The sequence below is a fragment of the Pristiophorus japonicus genome, chromosome 14 (assembly GCF_044704955.1).
Source record: "Pristiophorus japonicus isolate sPriJap1 chromosome 14, sPriJap1.hap1, whole genome shotgun sequence".
NCBI classification, from domain to species: domain Eukaryota; kingdom Metazoa; phylum Chordata; class Chondrichthyes; family Pristiophoridae; genus Pristiophorus; species Pristiophorus japonicus.
The window spans coordinates 15,809,722-15,835,560 of NC_091990.1; the positions used below are offsets into that span (position 1 = coordinate 15,809,722).

Consider the following 25,839-nt stretch of genomic DNA (forward strand, 5'->3'; position numbering starts at 1 on the left):
ATTAATTAATTCAAAGCTGTGGGGATTCAGGTAAACACTTAGACCAAATAAGAAACTGGTTGAAGGAAACAAGTATTACTACGGTTTCTAATTTAGAAATGTGACCTGGATTCAGACACTCAAATTTGCATACATCAGCAAACCAGATGAGACAAGTTTTACCCAACAAAGAACCTTTAATGTAGGAGCGCAACAGATGAAAATTGAGTGTGTCAAAAGGAGATATTAGGAGGGATAACTAAAAGTTTGGTCAAAGTGCTAAGTTTTAAGGGAGATGAGATAAGTTTAGGGAGGGAATTCCAGAGCTTGGGACCAAGACAGCTGAAGGCACCACCAATGGTTGATAAAAGGGAGTAGAGAATGCATAAGAGGCCAGAGCTGGAGAAACAGAGCTCTTGGAGGATTGTAGGGCTAGAGGAGGTTACAGAAATAGGGAGGGGTGAAACCAGGGAATGCTTGAACAGGACGATGTGTGTTTTTAGGTGTTGATGTAGATCAGCAAGCACAGGGGTAATAAGGGAGCAGGACTTAGTGCAGGTTAGGATATGGATAGCAGTGTTTTGGAATGTTGAGTCTGGGAGGTAATAAAAGCATGGGCGAGGGTTTCAGCAGCAGATCGGTTGAGGTAGGGAAGAGATGGGTGATGTTACTGAGGTGGATGTAGGCGGTCTTTGTGATGGAGGAGAAGGGGGTCAGAGGCTCAGCTCAAGGTCAAATAGGATAGCAAGGTTTCCAACAGTCTGGTTCAGCCCATGACAGTAGCCAGGGAGGGGGACGGAATCAGTGGCGAGGAAACGGAGTTTGCGGCACGGCTAAAAACAACAGCTTCAATCTTTGTGTTTAAGTGGAGGAAATTGCTGCTCGAACAGGACTGGATATTGGACAAGTAGGTTGACAATACAGAGGCAGTGGAGGGTCGAGAGAGGTGGTGGTGCGGCAGATCTGAGTGCACCTAGAACCAGATGCCAGGTCTACAGATAGTGTTGCCGAGGGGCCAGCATGTAGATGATGAATTGGATCAGGCCAAAGATGTGTCCTGGGGGACTCCAGACATTTAATGGTGCAGGGGTGGAAGAGGAGCCATTGCTGGAAATTCTCTGTCTACGACTGGATATTTAAGAGTGGAACCATGCAAGGGAATTCCCACTCAGTTATATAACAAAGGAGAAGGGTTGCAGGAGGAATTGGGAGGTGACAGCACATGGGGATGGGGTGGCGGTGTTTTTTTTTGAGGTGATAGCAGATTTCCAAAGGAGGGAGCAATACCCAAGGTGAGGGAACCATCATTAACAGCAATCTTATCCTATTCAACCAAGAACACAAGAACAAAGAAAAATTGAGAAAAAGTTTTTAAAAAAGGAAGAAGAACCATTCCCTTTTAAATGGGAAACCCAAGGCCCAAGTACATTGATAGGTACTTACCACATTTTGAATATAATGCTTGGCGTGTACATATTCTGGAAGGTCAACATAGATGCCAAGTACTTCTATGCAATAGACGATGAGGTCCACTATCAGGTAACATAGAAATGGAGTCATGAAATGTGGAAAGAACTGGATCAGAAAATAAAATGGGAAAAAAAGTGTCAATAGAAGTACTAACTTCCTCATGTGTGTTTTCTTGGAGGCTTTGGAAAATTGAAAAACTGTGAAATAATTACTCATTGAAAATGTCTTGCTTTATACTTCATGGGTTGAGTTTTCACTAGGTTGTGCTGGTATTCCCACTCCCACCCACTGGCCAGGTAATAAATTTTGTCGGGCAGGACTCTGGAAAGGTTTATTCAAATGAGGCCCTGCCGACCATGTCCCCGACCTTGCTGGGTTCGCTGGCCACTACTCGGCTCCTGTGCATCCTTACTGACCCCTTTAAAAATCAAAGCCAGAGCAGGAACAATCATCATCATCAGCAGTCCCTCGAAACGAGGATGACCTGCTTCCACGCCAAAAAGGGATGAGTTCACAGGCGCTTCAATGAAGAACCTAATATTCCAGATCATGAACTACATATTGAAGGGTGGAAGATGCCTGTGCGTGTATTTTAAAAAAAAATAAACGTGTGGTGCCCATTGCACACCAGCCACCACACGGGCTTGACAGCTAGGTCTTGGTCCAGTGGCAAGGATTACCCAAGACGACTGGAGACTTGCTCTGCTGCACGGACCTAGTGCGCATACATATTGCAGTGTGGGATGGCTCGTGCTGCCCTTGGGTCCTCGTCTCTTCTGGGCCCCCGAACTCACATCTCTCCCGGGTCCCGAACACATCCTTCTACAGTCTCTCGCCGCTCCTTCGCCCCAAAGGAGCAATAAATATACAGAACAAATACTTTCTCCAAGTATTCACAAGGGAATCCATGAGCAACTTTCCCTCTCCCACGATATCCAAAATAAATTCAACAACTGTTAAAAAATGAGATGGAAGTCTTAACCAGGCTCAAAACAACTAAATACCAAGGAATAGATCGTATTCATCTTAGAATGCTGAAAGAGACTAGGAGATTTTTGAACCACTATAATGTGGGAGTCATTGGAAAATGGGGGGTTGCCAGAAGATTGGAAACAGACTAATGTGGCGTCCATAATTTAAAAAAAAAAAGGATAAATCAGGCACAGGCAACTACAGACCCATTAGTCTCCGTTCTATTCCGTAGAATCAGAAATATACAGCAGAAGGAGACCATTCAGCCCATCGTGCATGTGCCGGCTCTTTGAAAAAGGTAGCCAATTAGCCCCGCTCTTTCCCCATAGCATTGTAAATTTTTTCCCCTTCAAGTATTTATCCAATTCTCTGTTGAATGTTACTAAATGAATCGACTTCCACCACTCTCAGGCTGTGCATTCCAGATTACAAGAACTCACTGTGTAAAAAAAAAGAAATGTTTCCTCATGTCATTTCTGGTTCTTTTGCCAAATCACCTTAAGTCTGTGTCCTCTGGTTACCAACCCTTCTGCCACTGGAAACAGTTTCTCCTCATTTACTCTAACAAAACCCTTCATGACTTTGAACACCTAGCAAATCACCTCTTAACCTTCTCTACTCTAAGGAGAACAAATCCAGCTTCTCCACATAAATGAAGTCCCTCATCCCAGATACCACTCTAATAAATCTCTTCTGCAACCTTTCCAAGGTCTTGACATCCTTCCTAAAAAGTGTGGTGTCAGAATTGAACGCAATAGTCCAGCTGAGGCCTAACTAGTGTTTTAAAAAAGGTCCAGCATAAATTCCTGGCTTTTGAACACTATTCCTCAATTAATAAAGCAAAGGATTCCATATGCTTTTTTAAAAGCTTGCTCAACTTGTCCTAAAACCTTCAAAGATTTGTGAACATACACCCCCAGGTCTCTCTTTTCCTGCACCCCCTTTAAAATTGTACCATTTAGTTCAAATTACCTCTACTAATTCTTCCTACCAAAATGCATCACCTCACACTTCCCTGCATTAAAGGTCGGCGGCCATGTATCTGGCCATTTTACCAGTCTATCGATGTCCTCCGTAAGTCGGTTACTATCCAAAATTATGCCCTGTATACCCAAGTCCATGTCATTGTGTGCGTCAGCTGTGTCTCAGTGGGTAGCACTCTCGCCCCTCAGTCAGAAGGTTCAAGTCCCACTCCGGAGACTGGAGCACAAAAACCTAGGCTGACGCTCCAGTGCAGTACTGAGGGAGTGCTGCATTGTCAGAAGTGTTGCCTTTCGGACAAGACGTTAAAATGAGGCCTCGTCTGCTCTCAGGTGGATGTAAAAGATCCCATGTCATTATTTCGAAGAAGAGCAGGGGGGTTGTCCACAGTGTCCTAGCCAATATTTATCCCTCAATCAACATCACTAAAAAGAACAAATTATCTGGTCATTATCAGATTGCTGTTTGTGGGATATTGTTGATCACAAATTGGTTGCCGCGTTTCTTACATTAGAAAAGTGACTACACCCCAAAAGTACTTCGTTGGTTGTACAGCACTTTGAGACGTCCGGAGGTGGTGAAAGGTGCTATATAAATGCAAGTCTTTCTTTATATTAATATACATCAAAAAGTGGTCCTTATACCATCCCCTTGGCGAATACCACCGCATACTTCTCTCCAGTCTGAAAAGCTACCATTCACCCCTACTCTCTGCTTTGTGTCCCTTAGCCAATTTTGTATCCTTACTGCCACTGTCCCTTTAATTTTGCTAACTTGAAGACCATTTGTTCAATAACAACCTAGTAACCAGCATTCAATATGGACTCAAAGGGTATGGATCAACAACATGCATTCATATAGCACCTTTAATGTCGTAACATTTCCCAAGGTGCTTCACAGGACCGTTAACAAACAAAATTTGACACCGAGTCAGATAAGGAGATATTAGGGCAGATGACCAAAAATTTGGTCAAACAGGTAGGTTTTAAAGAGTGTCTTTTTAAAAAAAAAAGAAGAGGAACAAGGTAGCAAGGTAGAGAGGTTTCTAGAGGGAATTCCAGAGCCTCAGCAGCTGAAGGTATAGCCGCCAATGGTGGAGCAAATAAAATCGGGGCTGTGCAAGGGGCCAGACCTAGAGCAGCGCAGAGATCTTTGAGGGTTGTAGGGCTGGAGGAGGTTCGAGATAGAGAAGGGCGAGATCACAGAGGGAATTGAAAACAAGGACGAGAATTTTTAAATTTTTTTTTAAATAAACGAGGCGTTGCTTAGCCAGGAGCCAAAGTAGGTCAGAGAGAACAGGGGTGATGGGTGAATGGGACTTGGTGCAAGTTAGGATACTTGCAGCAGAGCTTTGGATGAGCTTAAGTTTGTGGAGGATGAAAGATGGGAGGCCGGCCAGAGGAGCATTGGAACAGTCAAGTTTAGAGGCATGGATAAGGGTTTCAGCAGCAGATGAGTTGAGGCAGGGATGGAGTCAGGCGATCCTATCTAACCAGGAAGTGACAACTCAAGTGGACTGTGGTATACCTGGACTTCCAAAGGCTTTTCATATCATGCCACAAGAAAGGCTATTAATTAATTCAAAGCTGTGGGAATTCAGGTAAACACTTAGACCAAATAAGAAACTGGTTGAAGGAAACAAGTATTACTACGGTTTCTAATTTAGAAATGTGACCTGGATTCAGACACTCAAATTTGTATACATCAGCAAACCAGATGAGACAGTTCAGAAATTGCAGCATCAGTTGGGTAAAACATGCAAGTGGGCAGAACAAGGAACTGAAGTTTAATGCAGACAAGTGCAAAGTACTACACATAGGAAGGAAAAATAGACAACACACATACTTCATGAATGGTATTAAAATAGCTAAGGATGAAGTTGAAAAAGACCAAAGAGGCTTAATAAATAATCAACAAAGTCAATAGGATGTTAAATTACATAGCCAAAACAGTAGAATACAAGAGGAGATAATGATCAAAATTTAGTATTTCTAGTCAGACCGCACCTTGAAAAGTGTGTCCAGTTCTTGTTGCCAAGAAACGAGATATTTTCAAGCACTAGAGGCAGTGTAGAGTAGTATCATGGATATTAGTTATGTGAAAATACTGAAGACACCTAGGTTTTTCATGCTGGAAAGGAGGTGTTCAAGCAGTGATATTAGAGGTACAAAATTGTTGAGAGAGAAAGTTAACCTGGAATATTATATTTCAATTAAATTGTGAGTGCAACTAGGGGACACACTTTCAAACTAGGCAAGGATACATTTAGGACGGATATCAGGAAATTCTTCACACAAAGAATAATTCACGTGGAATAAAATTCCAGATAGAGCTGCGAAGGCAAAAAGCCTGGAATAATGCAAGAAACATTTGTATGCAACAACAGGGGTGCAGGCATGTTGGGATCTCTCTGGATGGATGAATGTGCCAAATAGCCTTCTTCAATTATAATTATTGTGATCTCGCGAACCTCTAAATCAGCTGAGAAGTCCACAAAGATGGAGTTTGTTACCTAAAAATGGCACCCACTCTTTTCTCCATAGGAACACCCCACTCACCCAAGTCCATACATAGAATACAGTCTGACAACTGGCTAGGTTTTTTTTTGGGGGTGGGGGGGGAAAAGAAGTTTTCAAGTGTCCACAGGATACTACTGGAATGTAACAAAGCCTACCAGCATTGAGTAAGGGAAATTGACTTGCAAAGGAAATTGACTTGCAGGGTTATTTGGTGCGGAGTTAGAAGAATCCCAGCCCCAGTGGGCCAGGCTGGAAAATTAAGTGCCACAGCATATTGTAAACTTAAGATTGTTCAGGTACCATATTATCAAGTATATCATGAAAGATTGGAAAGGGGTCAACCTTTTAATACTAAGCACATAGTATGAGCCAATTTACCTCCCTTCGCCTCTGGTTTCTTTTCACCACACCACAGGAGAATTGCCACTGGTTAATTGGCTAGTGCACAGTTGAGTCCTTGGTAGGCAGATAGCAGACATTAGGAACTCTGCTGGAGTGGCATGGCATGGTGAGTAGCTCAATTTGCCATGATACATGGGTGCATTGCCACCATCCTTAACATACACCATAACCCACTAGAGAGCAGTTCATTAAATGGAGGTGCAGAACTTTACCAGAATGATTTGTCATTTTGCATCCCAATGACAGTAAATAAATAACCTACTTTATATAGTCCCTTTCATGACCTCAAGATGTCCCAAAACACTCTACAGCCAATGAAGTATTTTGAAGTGTAGGAAATGGGGCAGCCAATTTACACAAAGCAAGGTCCCACAACATGAGATGAGTGTCTAGAAAAGCAGTTTTGGATCAGGGATAGATGTTAACCAGAACAGAGAGACATAACCCTGTTATTCTTCAAATAGTGTCATGAGATCTTTTACATCCATACGAGAAGTTTGCAATATACTAGGACACAGTTAACATCCTATCCAAGGGACAAAACCCTTGATATAATGCATGTGGTCTTACATCAACCATCATGCCAAACCCAAGTGTTTCCTTTGAGCTTTAACATAAGAGACCAGGCTATATTTTGGTGAAGAGACCGATCCAGCCACCTTGATGTCTAGACAACATTACATTCACAGATCAACAAAGTATCTCATAAAATTTCCTTGGTGTAAAATATGTAATTAGTTATTGAAAAAAAAACAAGAATTTAAGAGTTCAGATTATGTTTGGTCACCCAGAATAAAACACATAAGGGCCGAAATTGCCCTCCATGTGATGAATTACCACCCGAATCAATGGGGCGGAGAAGAGAAGGAAATTGAGCTCTTTTCTTTAAAAAAAAAATCGGGCAGTTTTTGGGGTGGTAGCAAGTCGGGAGTGGGTGGAAGGCAGATGGGGTTATCAGCAATGCGGACATGCCTCACCGACGCGCATCAACGTCCCTGCCTTTCATTTAAAAAAAGGGAGGGACGCTGCGAGGCTTACATTGAACCCACTGGCCCACCAGGGAGGATTTCGGCTGGGCCAGCGGCCTGGTACCCAAGGGGGGTGTCGGCCTGCCTGTTGGCAGCCTGGCCAAACCCATGGCCGACATTGTCGGGCTGACTGCAGAGTCGGCCGACAATTAAAATAGAATGGCGGCCGCAGCGGTGCGCCCTCCCCTTACAGGGCAGACGTACCGTCCAGCCACTGGCAGCTTCCCGTTGGGAGATGTCGTCGAGGACATCAACCAGTGCTGACTCCGCTCCTGTGGGGCAATTTCCCTCGTGGGGCAGAAAGGGGTTGCCACCAGGCGGTAAGGAGTCAGCGTGTGCCCGACAACGGGTTGGAGCACTGGGCGTGATGGAAACACAGGGCACAGCCCCGGCTCGGGGGCAATTCTGGATGGGTCAGACCATCTGCGTGCCCCCGGTCGGAAAGGACTTACCGCCCCGTTACTGCCTATTCGAGGCGGTAACGGGCCTTAAGATAGGGGGCAATTTTGGCCCCATATTCTCTGTGGCAGCGCTCAAGAGGCATAAATATGGCCCCTTTCTCTTTATGTAAATGTTTTATTGTCTAATTCTTAATAATCCATTTCTTGATCTAACATTCTCCCTCAGCTCTCTCTGAATAGCTTGCTGTTGTCTCTACTCGTCTGTCTCTCTAGTTTGTTCTTCCTTCAGCCTACTCTTTCTCCCTTGTACTGATCTTCATAGTGTTTGTTTTCAAATATTATTTGGCTTTTATCCCTGTTGATCTTTTCCTTACATGACTTTAGGGGGCCGAATTTGCCCCCCCCCCCCCCACCGACCAAAAAGTAGGTGCTTTCACTGATTAGTTAGATTTTTCTCCACCCCAATCCATGAGGTGGTAATGGGCCTTAAAGAAGGGGACAATTTCGGCCCCTAGCTCTTTTCCTGTAAGACCACTTCTGTTTTGTTATTTAAATTTATTTTATTAAATAATACAATTCCAAATTTTCTGCTACACTCCGGGGGAAGTACATAGGGCTTGGGTCTTTAGCAAAGCAGAGAGGTCAAGTAGGCCAGGACTTCAGCACACTGTTGTGCTTGGAATGGAAGGATGTATTCAGGTTGCACAAAGACACTGAGCTGGATGGGACTTTGGCATGTGGCTGTGCTCAGAGAGGAAGAGAAGATACCTTAATGGTCCTATATTGTACAGAAAATTGGAGATAAGGGGGCAACATTAGATATCGCCCCGTTTGGGGGCGGTAACGGAGGCGAGACTTCCTGCACCTGACGCGGAGGTCCCGCCCCGACCGTGAAATTTGGGTTACCGCCCCCGAGACAAAGCGGTGCACAATGTCGGGCGCTCCATTTCCTCTCGGGGACGGGACCGTTAGCAACCCCTGCGCTAACAGGGGACGCAAACAATGCGAATTTCTCCCCCAAAGAGTGTACAGCAAGACTTGTTCCGCTGCATTAATCATAATTTAATGTTGCCTTCATACGGAGGTAGTGCTTTAACTCCAGTACCTACTGTGTCCTTGGGCAAAATGAACCTCTGTGCATGTATAGATAAATAAACACCTAAAGCTCAACTCTCTCTGGAACAACGGTGGCATTTTTTTAATGTTCAAAATAAGCCAGCTACTCTGCTGGATTCTACCCACATGAAAAATACAGGGGCCTCGGATCTTTTTGTTTTTGAAATTTAGAAAGACGGCTTTGCACCAGATTCAATTATATAGCAGCTTCTGTTAAGCTCAACATCTTTGAGGTGGTGCTACGTTGGTTGACAAAATGCAGAGTGCACTCAGATGTACGAGTTTGCAATAATACAATGCAATTTTTACATTATAAAAAAAAGTTGGTAGCTGCAACTTTCTGCTAACGTTAATATAAAACTGGTAGATCCTTACCTTAATAATTCCATAAACTCCTAAGCCACTGACAGCAGTCATGAAAATGTCAAAGACAAGAGATGTAAAAGTGTCCACTGAAAGACATAGAACATTTAAATTAATTAATAGAAAATGGTTGTGAATAGCAGAACTAAGCTGGGACAATTCATCATCAAGTCAAATGGGAACACGGTATCTCCAGTTTACTCAAAACCACTTCACAATACTACACTTTAGATTAATTAAACTGTATTTTAATAATTCCTAGGTTGGGAACTAGAATTGTATTCAAGTAAGTCTTCAAGCTTGTTTGACAATCAGAACATTTTTGAATTTGTGTTTCTTTTGGGCCCAGAAAATGGTTTAAATTTTGTTCTAGATTTTATCTGGATAAGAGCATCAAGACTAACATTCTGGATCAAAAGATATACCAATCTTCATTTAACTCGATTGCAGCTGCCATGGGTAAACAGCAGCTCTTTCTCTCCAAAACACATTTCTTCACTCACCGACCACCAGCTTAAGGCTAATTTAAATGTGTCTTTACCAAAAGAAGTTTTATCTATTGCCAGGCTACATTACATTTATTTTCACCTCTCTTGCAGCAGTGTTAAAATACAAAGTGGTACACTAAAAAATTTGAATTTAATATATATTATGAGATTGCTACCCACAATCTACAGTGCTTAAAGAAACTAGCACTCTGCACGTACACCATTTCCACAGCAAACTGCAGATTTTCTAATCTAATCCCCATTAAATATTAAGGCAAAATATGCACTTACCTTTGTGAAAGGAGCCTTCGAAATGAATACCAACCAGAGACAGGTCTACTTTCGATTCTGGCCTGAACAATCTCACCAGTTCAAATCCAGCCATTATTGTCCAAACAACCTGTCAGAAAACAACAGTATTTTGCTATTGTTAATGTGCATAGTTACAGTGGTCATCTAACATACATTGGTGAGCTACAAGATGTACAAAACTAGACTAGTTTAAAAAAAAAGGTTCCTGGGATGTGGGTGTCACTGGCAAGGCAAGCATTTATTGCCCGTCCCTAATTGCCCTAGAGGTGATGGTGGGGAATGGCCTACTTGAACTGCTGCACTCCTTGTGGTGAAGGTACTCCCGTGGTGCTGTTAGGGAGAGAGTTCCAATATTTTGACCCAGCAATGAAGGAACGGATATATATTTCACATCAGGATGGTGTGTAACTTGGTGGGGAACTTGCAGGTGATGGTGCTCCCATGCACCTGCTGCCCTTGTCCTTCTAGGTGGCAGAGGTTGCAGGCTTGTGAGGTGCTGCCGAAGAAGTCTTGGCGAACTGCTGCTGTGCATCTTGTAGATGATACACACTGCAGCCATGGTGCGCCTGTGGTGCAGGGAGTGAATCTTTAAGATGGTGGCTAGGATGCCATCAAGCAGGCTACTTTGTCTTGCATGGTGTCGAGCTTCTTAAGTGTTGTTGGAGCTGCACTCATCCAGGCAAGTGGAGAGTATTCCATCAAACTCCTGACTCCTTGTAGATGGTGTAAAGGCTTTGGGGAGCCAGGAGCAGAGACACTCGCCACAGAACACCCAGCCTCTGACCTGCTCTTGTAGCCACAGTATTTAGGTGGTTGGTCCAGTTAGGTTTCTGGTCAATGGTGATTCCCAGGATGTTGATGATGGTAATGCCGTTGAATTTCAAGGGGCGGTGGTTAGACACCTGCTTGTTGGAGGTAGTCATTGCCTGGCACGAATGGCATTTGTCACTTATCAGCCCAATGCTGAATGTTGTCCAGGTCTTGCTGCATGCAGACACAGACTGCTTCATTATCCAAGGAGTTGCGAATGGAACTGAACACTGTGCAATCATCAGCGAGCATCCCTATTTCTGACCTTATGATGGAGGTAAAGTCATTGATGAAGCAGCTGAAGATGGTTCGGCCGAGGACACTGCCCTGAGGAACTCCTGCAGCGATGATTGACCAACAAATACAACCATCTTCCTTTGTGCTGGGTATGACTCCTGCTAGGTATGACTCCAGCCAGGAGAGTTTTCCCCGATTCCCATTGACTTCAATTTCACTAGGACTCCTTTATGCTACACTTGGTTATTTGCTGCCTTGAGGTCAAGTGCAGTCATCTCACCTCAGCTCATCTCTGGAATTCAGCTCTTTTGTCCATGCTGTAATGAGGTCTGGAGCAGAGTGGTCCTCGCGGAACCCAAACTGAGCATGGGTGAGCAGGTTATTGGTGAGTAATTGCCGCTTGATAGCACTGCTGACGACACTTTCCATCACTTTGCTAATGATTGAGAGTAGACTGATGGGACAATAATTGGCTGAATTGGATTTGTCCTGCTTTTTGTGGACAGGACATACCTGGCTAATTTTCACGTGGGCATATCACATCAAGTGGAGTGAATCGAATTGGCTGAAGACTGGCTTCTGTGATGGTGGGGACCCCAGGAGGAGGCTGATGTGGATCATCCACTCGACACTTCTGGCTGAAGATGGTTGAAAACGCTTCAGGGTCGACTGGGCTGGACGTGCCGTTATTGTGTCTGCAGCTGGTGCAGAGGTCGATACCGGGTGGTCCGTTCGGTTTTATTCTTCCTGTTTATCGTAGCGGTTGTGTATAGGCCATTTCACAGGGCAGTTAAGAGTCAACTACATTGCTGTGGGTCTGGAGTCCAGGTAAGGATGGCAGATTTCCTTCCCTAAAGGACATGAGGGATGACAATCCGATAGTTTCATGGTGACCATTACCGATACGAGCTTTTATTCCAGGTTTATTCCGTGGTGGGATTGAAACTCACGGCTCTGGATTACTAGTCCAGTAACATAGCCTGGGAACTGTAGCATAGTGGTTATCAATTCCAATCCCTGGTGTTGCTCAATTATGACATGCATTATTTTATTTCCTTAAATTTCGATTTATAAATGTTATTCTACAAAGATTTTTTTAATAAATTGTAACTGTCGCTTTATTTAATAGACTAAGATTTCAACAAAATTTCTCCACAAAAAATCTGTATGCAAAGAACATAAGATATAGGAGTAGGGGTCGGCCATTTGACCCCTCGAGCCTGCTCTGCCATTTAATACGATCAAGGTTGATCTGATCATCAACTCCGTTCCATTTCCCTGCCCGCTCCCCATAACCCTTTATTCCCTTAGACAGATTTTTGAGCGACTATCTCCGCCTTAAATATATTCAATGACCCAGCCTCCATAGCTCTCTGGGGCAGAGAATTCCACACATTTACAAACCTCTTCCAGTTTTGATGAAAAGGTCATTGACCTGAAACGTTAACTCTGTTTCTGTCTCCACACATGCTGCCTGACCTGCTGAGTATTTACAGCATTCTCTGTTTCATTTCAGATTTCCTGCATCCGCAGTATTTTGCTTTATTAACTGCTTTGTTAACCTGTCCTACCTTCCAAGATTTGTGCACAAGTACCCCCAAGTCTCTCTCTTCTTGCGCCGCCTTTAAAATTGCCTCTCCTCATTCTTCCTGCCAAATATATCACCCCTCACTTTTCTGCGCTGAATGTCATCGGCCATGTGTCCGCCCATACCAACAGCCTGTCTATTACTATCTTCCTCACTGTTTACTACACTTCCAAGTTTCACATCATCTGCAAATTTCAAAATTGTGCCGTGTACCCCCAAGTTCAAGTTATTAAGGTATATCAAAAACAGCAGTGGTCCTAGTACTGAACCTCAGGGAATTTCACTGTATACCTCCCTCCAGTCCAAAAAATAGCCGTTCACCACAAATCTCTTCTCTATCCTTTAGATAATTTTGTATCCATACTGTTCCTCCATCTTTTATCCCATAGGCTTGAAGTTTGCTAACAAGCCTAATATGTGGTACAGTTTGAACCTCCCTTATCCAGAACTCCCTTATCTGGAACCACCCCTCATCCATTGCCATCCCAGCCACCAGGTGGCGCATGCGCAGAACTCCAACATTAACAAATTGAAGTCGCTCCCCCCCACCCAGCCCAGAAATCCCCTTGCTCAGTACCTGTGCCATCCAATTTAACGTGACCACCCCTCGTCCGGAAAAATCCCTTATCCGGAACAGGCCAGGTCCCGAGGGTTCTGGATAAGGGAGGTTCAACCTGTAGTAATATATGGTACTTTTGAAAGTCCATATACAGAAAATCAACTGTACTGTCCTCATCCACCTTCTAATTATCTCATCAAAAAAACTGAATCAATTAGTCAAACACGATTTGCCAACAAAAAACTCGATCAAAACAATTTAGACTCGTAGACCTGGAAATTCGGCCATGTAGTACTTGTTTTTCCAAGTGCCACGCGGCATCCCAGGTCCCTAAAATGGCAGGCAGGAAGTGCGTACACAGAACAGCGCCGGCTGCCATATTGGGCAAGGACAATTAAGAGACATCCTTTACCCAGGCTTGAAGCAGTCATTAGGTGCTGTGCATATGCAAATAAAAGGGCCTAATGTTTGCTTGAGGTCCTTGCAGCAAGATTGGTTTACCCTGAGACAGACAGTGCCATCACTGGTTCCATTCAAGGAAACCAACTCTACAGAACACCTGCAACAAGAGTTAGGTTACTGCCCTAAACATAGAGCTGGGAGGAGCACTCCTGCATTAATGGAACCTCCTGATCGGCGCCGCTTCCAGCCGAGATCCCCAATCATCCTCCCTCCAATCTTGTATCTCTTGGCCCGAAGATCCCCTTTTCCCAATTTCCCTCCTCCCAGCCCAGAGATCCACAACCCCCAATCGCCCTGTGTCCTGGCACCGAGATCCCAGACCTCCCTCCCCCGCCAACCTCCTGTAAGAACCCTGTGCAGGGGGCATGGGGTGGGGGTTGAGAAAGTATCTAAACATTTCTAGGCCACACTCTGCACCACACCTGGTAACACTTCCAAGTGCAAGCATGCAACAAGGTATGCAGCAGAGGAGAGGAAATGTAATTAACTGATCTGCAAAATAACCACTTCCTTTAAGAAAAGTTTTCAGTTATGAGCAAGTATAACAAAACCAGTATATCAGGCAAACTCAAGGGAATAGTATACATTAACTTGATATTAGAAAATAATGTTCTTGAGTACAGTAGTGTTCAACCTTGCCTGTGCCACTATTTTAATCTCAGTGGTCTGAAGGTACAAATCCAATCACATCCATTTATACAAATATTCAGAATGACTGAATTTCACTTCTAACCTTGTAATCTTCAACTTGGCAAGGCGTGTTGAAAAGAAAAAGTAAAAAAGTCAAACATTTTATTAGATTAGAACTTTTTACAACAATAAAAATGCCAGCATGAACTGATTGGGCCAAATGGCCTGTTTCCTGTGCTGTATATCCTATGTAATCTCTGGTACAATCTTTCACAACCATACAGATCCCTGTACTTAACCTGAAAGCATCAATGTATTCTCAAAAGCTTAAATTTGTTGTTAGTGTCACAAAACAAGAACGTGATCACTCAAACCAAGTGTGCAACAAATGTAATTTTCCTTGAATCCCAACATCGACAGCAATGGCCTCCTCATCAGGCACAGTATCTTCTCAATTTCCCCAAGGTTCCATTCTTGCTACCTTACTCTTTCTCAGCTGTATGCTCTCCCATCATCCACAGTCATGGGGTTAGTATATGTATGATGACGACCACTGGCTCTTCCTCTCCTCCAATTCTCTTGATCGCCCCAGTGCTGCCTGTATGACAAGAAGTTACAAAGAGCCAGAACACTGGGAAGACCAAAATCATTATTTTTGGATCATTTCATTGGCAGTGACTCAATCTCCCTCCCTGCCTGGTCGCTCAGGCTAAAATCAGGCTGCTTGTAGCAAGGCAGCTCTCAGGCAAGACTCAGAGCGGAGTTTCAAACCCACATTCTATTCATCGCCAAGCCTGCATACTTGCACCATTACAACTGCTCCCTCACCTACTGAAAGCCTTATGCATGCCATCATCTCTAGTTGTGATTTCTTCAATGCTCTTTTTGCCAGGTTTGCACTCACCAGACTCCTCCTTCCATAAACTTCTTCCTGTCCCACACTAATTCCCGCTTGCCCATTACCTTACAGAGCTACACTGGCTCACTACCCGACAATGCAACAAATTTAAAATCCTTTGATCACAGTGAAAATCTGGGCCAGCAAAACTTACATTTTCTTCTCCTTTCCCTGCTCTCCAAACAAATAAATCTCCGCTACCCTTCCTGTGCAAAATGATTATACATTATTAAACCAACCCAGTGCTGCACAGATTTATGCGCAGAACATTTCTGTGCAGGATCGGTCTTTGGCACAGCTTTCGGTTTGTTGGCAGCAGTCACTCCTTTAAGAGAAGTAACAAATATGGGGGATAGGGTGGGAAAGTGGAGTGGAGGTAGAAAATCAGCCACGATCTTATTGAATGGAGGAGCAGGCTCGAGGAGCCGTATGGCCTACTCCCGCTCCTATTCGTTAAGTTCTTTAGAAGACTAAAGAAAACTGCAAAGGCATATTGAGAAGATGGGGGAAACTGGGCTTAAAAAAATGGCAGATGGAATTCAATGTCAATAAGCGTGAGGTGATGCATTTGGGCTAAAAAAAAACAGAAGTAATTATATTCTGAATGGAAGTAGGGTCAGTGCTGTGAAAGAGCATAGGAATTTGGAGGTACAAATTTACAGAACATTAAAAGGCAGCATCTTTGGTGATAAGGCCGTAAAAAACAAATTTGGTCTCCTAACTTGAGGAAGAACATTCTTGCTATTGAGGGAGTGCAGCGAAGGTTCACCAGACTGATTCCCGGGATGGCGGGACTGACCTATCAAGAAAGACTGGATCAACTGGGCTTGTATTCAATGGAGTTCAGAAGAATGAGGGTTACCTCATAGAAACGTTTAAAATTCTGTCGGGACAGGTTAGATGCAGGGAGAATGTTCCCAATGTTGAGGAAGTCCAGAACCAGGGGTCACAGTCCAAGGATAAGGGATAAGCCATTTAGGACAGAGATGAGGAGAAACTTCTTCACCCAGAGAGTGGTGAACCTGTGGAATTCTCTACCACAGAAAGTTGTTGAGGCCAATTCACTAAATATATTCAAAAAGAAGTTAGATGAAGTCCTTACTACTAGGGGATCAAGGGGTATGGTGAGAAAGCAGGAATGGGGTACTGAAGTTGCATGTTCAGCCATGAACTCATTGAATGGTGGTGCAGGCTAGAAGGGCCGAATGGCCTACTCCTGCACCTATTTTCTATGTTTCTAAAACTAATGGAGTATGCAAGCTGCTCTGGCAAACTATATCACCAGAGCTGAGCACTAAAATGTAAGATTTCACTAGGTCAAAATAAGGAAATCTTCTAAAGCACATTAATACTCTTCAGTGGATCAATGTGATTGTTTTTAATAATTCAATTACAGTTGATCTCCAGATTAGAGGCACGTGTGGTCTGCTGCCAACTTCCATCAGTCATTCTGCTTTAATTATTGACTGACAAAGTCCGGTTGACTGTTTGCAGTAACTTTTTAAAATAAATTGGAATCCCAAGGCGCACATTTTCTCTACATATATTAAGTTTTAATTACTTGATATTTTATTTTCTACAACAGAATTTCAGACAAAATCCTATTTGATACATCCTTTATCTATTGACCAAGTCCAACAATACAAGCGATATGCTTGACCCACCAATCAAAATGTCCAACAAGGACCCCGTCTGTTATAGTCCTCATTGGGAAGGTAAAGCCATCCCAGTCAATGCACCGGTGACATTTACTATTTTTGTCATGCATGTTACATGCATGATCTACCTTCTGAATGGCTGCTAGTGAACATTCCTTGACAAAGGCTCAACACAGCAAATAGTGGGAAGCAGAGATGAAGGCAGCCAGATGACTTGAGCCAGTTTAGCTTTGAGAACAGCGGGAATGAATCCAGCGCCAAGAACATATTAGAAGATGTCTGGCAGATTTGTTGCAATATTCTAATGACACAGTGAATAAAAATAAATTCTTGTCATCTCAAAATGAATTAAAGCACATAGTTCTGAAGCAATTTCTAAACACCTTTCACTTTTTGGGGGAAGGTGAGTGGGAAGGAACAACATTCAAGATGACTTCAAGGTTTATAAAGAGAAGGTATGGGCAATGACAATCAACACATTATAGGTTTAACAGAGGAAGCACGGTGACATTATTGCTGAAACCAACCCCATAAAAAGAAAATGCAAACTTTTCCCCAAAAGATCAAAGGGAATTCCACAAAGGACTTTTTTTGTAGTAAAACAAAAGTACTCCCCTTTTATTCAAGAGGATTAAAAGTACAACTTTTATTCAAGCGAGTTAAAATAAAAATGTACCACTCTTTTGCATTAGAAATCCAGGTGTTAATACTTTTTTTAAGTTTAAAAAAAAGTATTATTTGATTATAGGAACAGGTGTAGGGACAGGCTGTTGGTTTAATACACGCGCTCAGGGACTGGTTAATGTATTTTTTTTTAAGTACTAGTAGAGTACTTAAAAAAAAATATATATATATTTTTAAAAGCTTAAAAAAAATATACGATTGAAAACTTTGACTTCAAATTTCAAACAGAAAATCCGTTAGTAACGGCAGCGCCCCGCGCGGGGAGGGCGGCGCGAGCGGCCGCAGACCGTTATGTAAAAGGCCAGCCTCACACACCCGGGCGGCGCTCTTTAAAACCCCCAAAACCAAATGGCCACCTCACAGCGGCCTTTATTATTAATTATCATAATTATTATTTTTTTTAAAAACCTAAAAACAAACAAACGCCGCTCATTGTGGCGCCCCCAAACATCCCCTCCCCTCCCCTCTCCGCCCCTCGCTCGCTCTCTTTACCTTTTTAAATCTCCACACGTACACAAAAAGTTATTTTATTTTTATTGATGTATTTATTCCACTCACCGTGTAAGAAGCGGTCAAGATGATGGTTCCAGTTCGGACATGGCAGCAGAGGCACCTGTGACTGCCGCTGTACACGCTGGAGACAAATCGCACCATGTTTGGCCAATACCACCGAATCTTTCCGAGCCTGTGAACCGGGTGCGGGGCAGGTTGGTGCTTTAATATCACGCGGCTGTCCTTGGGTTCTTTCCGCGACCCGTTAAACGGCGGAGGATGGAATTTACAGCTTTGCCACTTCCTGCTTCTATCTCTCACATCACATGACAACAACAAGATGCACACACTTTAAAAAAAAAAGTTTCATAATTTTGTTGCTATCTTGTTTCTCTCTATCTCGCAATGTGAGGTGAATCGAATAATACCAGCCCTGGTTAATGTCAACAAAATAAATGTAATTGTTAGTGAATAGCATTTTATATGTGACGTCATCTGTCAGATTTAGATTGTCAGCATCCATCACCTTGCCTTATTTTATGTCATTTCCACACCCAAATCAAACTGGTGATTTCGGGCCAATGTTATTTGTGCATGGTCTTCTCGCAAGGCTCATCTCAGGTGTGAATCAATCTGATTGGTTGGCCCTTTCTTACCAAAATGCATTATAAAAAACTTCTCAAAACTTTACCAAACTCAAAATGAAAAGTGCATTGTCACTTGATAAACGATTTCCCAAAATATCACGGTAAAGAGGTCATCATATTTCCCAAAACGATGTTCTTATCTCCCAGAGGGTTGTGAATCTGTGGAATTCTCTGCCCAAGGAAGCAGTTGAGGCTGGCTCATTGAATGTATTCAAGTCACAGATAGATAGATTTTTAACCAATAAGGGAATTAAGGGTTACGGGGAGCGGGCGGGTAAGTGGAGCTGAGCCCACGGCCAGGTCAGCCATGATCTTGTTGAATGGCGGAGCAGGCTCGAGGGGCTAGATGGCCTACTCCTGTTCCTAATTCTTATGTTCTTATGATTTACTACAGGATTGTAGACAAAGATTTATGCCGTGCATCCCGCCAAGTCTAAGGGCTAGACTTTCCCTACAGCCCCTCAATGCCCGATTGCCGCCCAGAAAAACTGTTAATGGTTTGCAACTAACGCTGGCGAGAATTTCCATAATTAAGGTAAAAATATCGCCTGGCGAGAAAATGAATCTTGCACCAGTATTCTCGGCGGTTTCTCGGTGGTTAAAAGCGAAACTAGGTGAAATGGACAGTTCTTAAAATGTTTTTAAAAGTTTACTCCGAGGCTGCAGTTGGGCCTAGGGAGGGGGGAGAACTTTAAAAAAAAAATTCTCAAAAAAAAAAGTTAAAAAAACATTTCCAAGATAATTTTACAGTTAGTCTCCATTTTACAATTAAAAATAAATAAATAAAGAACCTTTAACTGACCTTTCTTTGCAGAGTACTCACCTACGGCCCTGTTTCAGCTGCTTTCACAGGGCGGTTCCCTCGGTGATCTGGACGGGCTTCCGTTGAGGCCAAACTTAGGCTCTGGTGATTTTCTCGACGGTTTGCTCCCAGCGGCCGTTTCGAAATATGGGCGGTAACATTCAAAAAATAAGGGGGAAACTTTTGCCGGGCGGTTTCTCTCACAAAAACAGCTGTACCGCTGAGAAAATCGCCGAAAATGAAGGCAAATGTCTCACCCCTAAATCTCTCACTGTTTAGATTGATAATGATATACAGAAGGGTAGTGCTTATTCAAACTTATGTCTCTGTATTATAGATTATAGCTGTTCTAAAATAAATTTCTTTGCTCCCCGCCCCCGCCCCCCCCCCCCCCGAAGAAATGCACAACCTTGTGCTACAAACAGATGTAGCATATGCTGCTGTAACAGGTACTTTGGTGAACAACAATGGCTAGTTTTATTGCAGTTCTCAGAGTGTGCTAATCTTTACAGTTCTGAAAGGGAGTAAATGTGGCAATTTGCACTCAGGGTCCTACAGTTAGACATGTTTTCCCTCAACAAAAAAGAATGCGAGAATTTTCAATGATTTAGCTAAAAACCATAGCAGTTATATTATCTTAACTATATGACAATGCATAATGGTGCTTTTGTTCAAATAATACGAACAATCAGCTAATGACAATAGAATACATCTGTTCGCTTTCTTGCCTTTTGCTTGTAAAAGAATTGCAAAATCCCCATTTTGAATGTCAGTAGATTCTGAGCAGCTATACACAACAAACATAACAAACTCAACCAGTAGACCAATCACTGCTAAGCATATGTATTCTAATCAGGTAGAAAAGGTAAGACAGTTTACCTTTAGCTATTTTTTCATTCTGACCTGCAGCAAGATAATCGTAATAGTCTTGGGTACAATTCTATATGAGTCATTGATTTATCTGTTCTGTCATTTAAAAAAATCAGATTACAAACTTGCATAATTGATTCAATAATTATTGACCTAGAAAGTCAACAAAAGATTTTTCATTTTCTCAATACATAATACTTGCTAATCGTAATTCAAATCAGGAAATTCCCAAGCTTCAATGGGACCAGAAGATTTCGTTTTAAATGAATAGTTGACAGATTTTTGAAAAATTAAGAAATCTATTATCTAAGGTTGAAAAGAGAAGGAGAAAGGATACGATAAATCAATGTCATACTTCATCAACTTGGATTTTAAAAGCTTGTAGGCGATGGGACCACTTAGGAATGAATGAGTGCTGGGAAAGAATAAATTAGATTAAGAATAAATTAGATTAAGAGCCATTGCTCTTAATTTTCTTGGTGACTCTTTGGTTTTAACAAAGTGAAGATGCAGATATAAAGAAGAATGTGGACATGTTTGATGCTCAGGAGTGGAAAAAGAAGAACGTTCAGAGAAGCAATGACCTTGGTAGAACAGAGAAAAACAAGAAAAGCTATGATGGACAGCGAGTCTGGAGGCTTGAGGTGTGAGAAGGATTATGTTATGTCTCAAATAAAGCAATGTGACTGAGTACTGCAGACTTGAGTAAGTGTGACCTTAGTCTCTTTATTCTGACTCCAGAGTGCTGGCACAGCATGTGAGGCCTGCTTATATACAGTGCTCCCAAGGGATGCTGGGATTCCTTGGGACTTCAACAGATGCACCCTCTGGTGACAGTAGAATGCTGGTTACAAGGTGTTGCATACATAACATCACTCCCTCCCCCCGCCCCCCGCCCAAAGTCAATAGTACACTTATTTACAGGGTGAGACGATCTGGGGCTTTCCGCTCCCTAGTCGATCGTATCGGTACAAACACAGGTGCAGGTGAGTTGGTTGGGCCTTCGCTGGGCTGCTGCGCAGCTGGCCTTGCTGGGCTGCTGGGGATGATGAATTCAGCTTCGTGTCAACCGTGATATCAGTTGCCACTTGTGTGTGTATCGGAGGGTCGAAGTTGGTGGTGTCTTCTTCAGGTTGCTCGTGGCTGTCTGTGAATCGCAGTTTGGTTTGGTCCAAATGCTTTCTGCAAGTTAGTCCATTTGCAAGTTTGACCTCAAAGAGCCTACTCCCTTCTTCGGCTACAACAGTGCCAGCAAGCCATTTGAGACCATGTCCATAGTTGAATACAAATACATGATCATTGACTTCAATATCGTATGACAAATTTGTGCGATCATGGTACATGCTTTGTTGATGCTGCCTGCCCTCGACATAATCATGGAGATCAGGGTGGACTAGAGAGAGCCTTGTTTTGAGTGCCCTTTTCATGAGCAGTTCGGCAGGGGGAACCCCGGTGAGCGAGTGGGGTCTTGTGCGGTAACTGAGCAGGACTCGGGACAGGCGGGTCTGCAGGGAGTCTTCCGACACGCGTTTCACGCTTTGCTTGATGGTTTGGACTGTCCGTTCTGCCTGGCCGACCGGGGCAGGTGTGACGTGCTTGATCCCATTGCGGGTCATGAATTCCTTGAATTCAGCGCTGGTGAAGCACGGCCCATTGTTGCTGACAAGGACATCAGGCAGGCCGTGCGTGGCAAACATGGCTCGTAGGCTTTCGATGGTGGCAGTGGACATGCTTACAGACATTATTACACACTCAATCCATTTTGAATAAGCATCCACAACAACCTAAAACATTTTGCCTAGAAACGGGCCAGCGAAGTCAATGTGGATCCTAGACCACGGTTTGGAGGGCCATGAGCACAAACTTAGTGGTGCCTCCCTGGATGCATTGCTCAGTTGAGTGCAGGTGTTGCATTGGCGCATGCAAGACTCCAAATCTGAGTCGATGCCGGGCCACCACACATGGGATCTGGCTATAGCTTTCATCATTACTATTCCTGGGTGGGTACTGTGTAGATTGCGTATGAACGTTTCCTTGCCTTTCTTAGGCAAAACCATGCGATTACCCCACAAAAGACAGTCTGCCTGTTTGGACATTTCATCTTTGCGCCGCTGGAACAGCTTGATCTCTTCATGCATCTCCGCTGGGATGCTGGACCAGCTCCCATGGAGGACACAGTTTTTTTACAAGGGACAGTAAAGGTCTTGATCTGGCGGGCCGTAATGGGTGACTTTTCGTTTTTAAATGCATCCATCACCAAGAGCAAGTCTGCAGGCTGTGCCATTATCACCCCGGTGGTGGGCATTGGTAGCCGACTGAGAGCATTAGCGCAGTTCTCTGTGCCTGGCCTGAGGCGAATTACATAGTTATATGCAGACAACGTGAGCGCCTAACTTTGCATGCGAGCAGAGGTATTAATCCCTTTGCTCTCTGAGAATAGCGATATGAGCGGCTTATGGTCAGTTTCTAACTCGAACTTAAGCCTAAACAGATACTGGAACATTTTTTCATCCCGTAAATGCATGCCAGAGCTTCTTTTTCAATCATGCTGTAGGCCCTTTCGACCTTGGACAAACTCCTGGACACATAAACGACTGGTTGCAATGTTCCCGATTCGTTTGCTTGTTGTAACACACACCCGACCCCGTACGAAGACGCATTGCAAGCTAGCACTACATGGGACATACAGAACAAGCAGTTTGTTGGAACATAACAGATTTCTGGCTTTCTCAAAAGCAGTTGCTTGTGATTTCCCCCATACCCAGTCATTTCCCTTGCATAGCAACACATGTAGAAGTTCTAGCAAGGTGCTTAACCCGGGTAGGAAATTACCAAAATAATTGAGGAGTCCCAGGAATGACCGCAGCTCCGTCACGTTCTGTGGTCGCGGCACGTTCTTGATGGCCTCCGTCTTGGCGTTGGTGGGTCTGATGCCGTCTGCCGCGATTCTTCTCCCTAAGAATTTGACATCTGGCGCCAGGAAAACACTCTTCGAACGTTTCAGCCTGAGTCCCACACGATCTAGCTGACTTAAAACCTCTTCCAGGTTCTGCAAGTGTTCGATGGTGTCCCGACCTGTGATCAATAAGTCGTCCTGGAAAACCAGGGTGCGCGGAACTGACTTTAGCAGACTCTCCATGCTCCTTTGAAAAATAGCCGTGGCCGATCGAATCCCAAATGGTCATCTATTGTAGATGAACAGATCTTTGTGCGTGCTGATGCAGGTGAGGCCTTTCGAAGATTCCGCCAGCTCCTGCGTCATGTAGGCCAAGGTCAGGTCCAACTTGGTGAACATCTTTCCTCCTGCCAGCGTCGCAAATAGGTCATCTGCCTTGGGTAGCGGGTACTGGTCCTGCAGCGAAAAAGTTTAATCGTTACTTTATAGTCCCCACAAATTCTGACCGTGCCATCACCCTTGAGAACCGGAACAATCGGACTGGCCCACTCGTTGAACTCAACCAGTGCGATGATGCCCTCTCGTTGTAGCCTGCCCAGCTCGATCTCCACTTTCTCTCGCATCATGTATGTAACCGCGTGTGCCTTGTGGATGGGTCATGTACCAGGAACCAAGTGGATTTGCACCTTCGCCCCAGAGAAATTTCCTATGCCTGGCTCAAACAACGACAGGAACTTGCTCAAAACCTGGGCACATGAGGCGTCATCGACAGACGAAAGCACTCGGATGTCGTCCCAGTTCCAGCGGATTTTTCCCAGCCAGCTTCTGCCAAACAATGTGGAGCCATTGCCTGGTACAATCCATAGGGGTAGTTCGTGCACCGCTCCATCATAGGGGATTTTACTGCTGCACTGCCAATTACAGGGATCAACTCTTTAGTGTAAGTTCTCAGCTTAGTATGAATAGGGCTCAGCTTGGGCCTTTGTGCCTTGTTGCACCACAGCCTCTCGAAGGCCTTTCTGCTCATGATAGACTGACTCGCGCCCGTGTCCAATTCCATGGATACTGGAATTCCATTCAGTTAACATGATCGGTGGACATTTTGTGGTGAAGGTGTGTACCCCATACACTTCTGCCTCCTTGGTTCGAGTCTCTAGTTCAGTTTGATCCACCATGGATCGGTCTTCTTCTGCACCGTTTGCAGGGTTTGCAGCTCATCTGCACATTCGCTGGAGGTGTCCCATTGTTCCACAGCATTTGAATATATAGTGTTTGAAGCGGCATTAATGGGCTCGATGATCACCTCTGCAGCGCCAACAAGGTGTTAATTGCCTCTCATTCACACTTGATGGCGGACTCTGATTAATCTGAGGTCGTGCAGCTGCAGGCGTGTACGTTCTGCTATATGCATTCCTGCCTGAAAACAACGTTACTTTGTGTACAGTACTTGCCGATGCATCTTTACGCTGCAAAATTTGTTTGGTGTTATCGCTGGTGGACATAAATGCTTGGGCTATCGTTATGGCTTTGCTAAGGTTCGGTGTTTCAACAGTCAATAGTTTGCAAAGGATAACCTCATGGCCAATGCCAAGCACAAAAAAGTCTCTTAGTATTTGCTCCAGGAACCCACCGAATTTGCAATATCCTGCAAGGCGCCTTAGTTCGGCGATGTAGCTCGCCATTTCCTGGCCTTCAGACCGTTGACATGTATACTTTGCCATTAGAACGCTCTCCTGCGGATTTAGGTGCTCCCGGACCAGCGTACACAGTTCTTCATACGATTTGGTTGTTGGTTTCATGGGAGCAAGAAGATTCTTCATGAGGCCATAGGTTGTTGCCCCGCAGATGGTGAGGAGGATCGCCCTTCGTTTGGCAGTGTTGGCTACGAAATTTTGGTCGAGTCGCTCCACGAAGGCTTCCCAATCGTCACCTTCTGAGAATTTCTCCAGGATATCAACAGTTCTCTGCATTTTTGCGTGATGGTCCGTTATCTATTACTCACCGCCAGTTGTTATGTCTCAAATAAAGCAATGTGACTGAGTACTGTAAACCCGAGTAAGTGTGACTTTAGTCTCTTTATTCTGACTCCAGAATGCTGGCATAGCATGGGAGGCCTGCTTATATACAGTGCTCCCAAGGATTGCTGGGATCTCTTGGGACTCCAACAGATGCGCCCTCTGGGAGCGGTAGAATGCTGGTTACAAGGTATTGCATACATAACAGATTACCTATGAAATGGTGGGATTTTTTCCTTGAATCCTGTCCAGGAGTAGAAGAAAGGTGCTTGCAGAGCATCCTCAAATTTGGGAACAATATTAAAAAACTTAGATGGAGTTGGACTCTATAGAGAGCTAAGAGTGATAGATGGGGAAATAAGCAATAAGCACAAAAGATGAGACCAAACGTCTTGGCGGCACATTTAACAATGGTGGAGATATGTAAATCCCATTTGAGATCAGGATATATAGGTCAAAAATGTCAACTGATGAAGGAGGATTAAGGTGGGCCTATCAAAAGTAAGATGTGGTAGCTGTTAGTTGACATGAATAAACTGTTTCTTCAAAGACTTGAAAGA

At 43.9% G+C, this 25,839-nt stretch overlaps 1 protein-coding gene across 2 annotated transcripts in view; it reads right to left on the minus strand.

Annotated features, from left to right (window-relative positions):
- The window catches only part of LOC139279751 (lysosomal-associated transmembrane protein 4A-like), a 34,756-nt gene extending 16,293 nt beyond the window's left edge, over window positions 1–18,463 (minus strand). Inside the window, exons 1-4 of one of the 2 annotated variants that reach the window (XM_070898947.1) lie at window positions 18,116–18,445; window positions 10,011–10,119; window positions 9,244–9,320; window positions 1,423–1,554 (exon numbers count right to left, since the gene is read on the minus strand). In XM_070898947.1, the coding sequence (XP_070755048.1) occupies window positions 1,423–1,554; window positions 9,244–9,320; window positions 10,011–10,119; window positions 18,116–18,211 (414 nt within the window). In that variant the 5' untranslated portion in view covers window positions 18,212–18,445. Of the gene's footprint in view, window positions 1–1,422; window positions 1,555–9,243; window positions 9,321–10,010; window positions 10,120–18,115 lie in introns of both variants that reach the window. The other variant, XM_070898948.1, reaches the window with a different exon arrangement.
- Window positions 18,464–25,839: the final 7,376 nt, after the last annotated feature.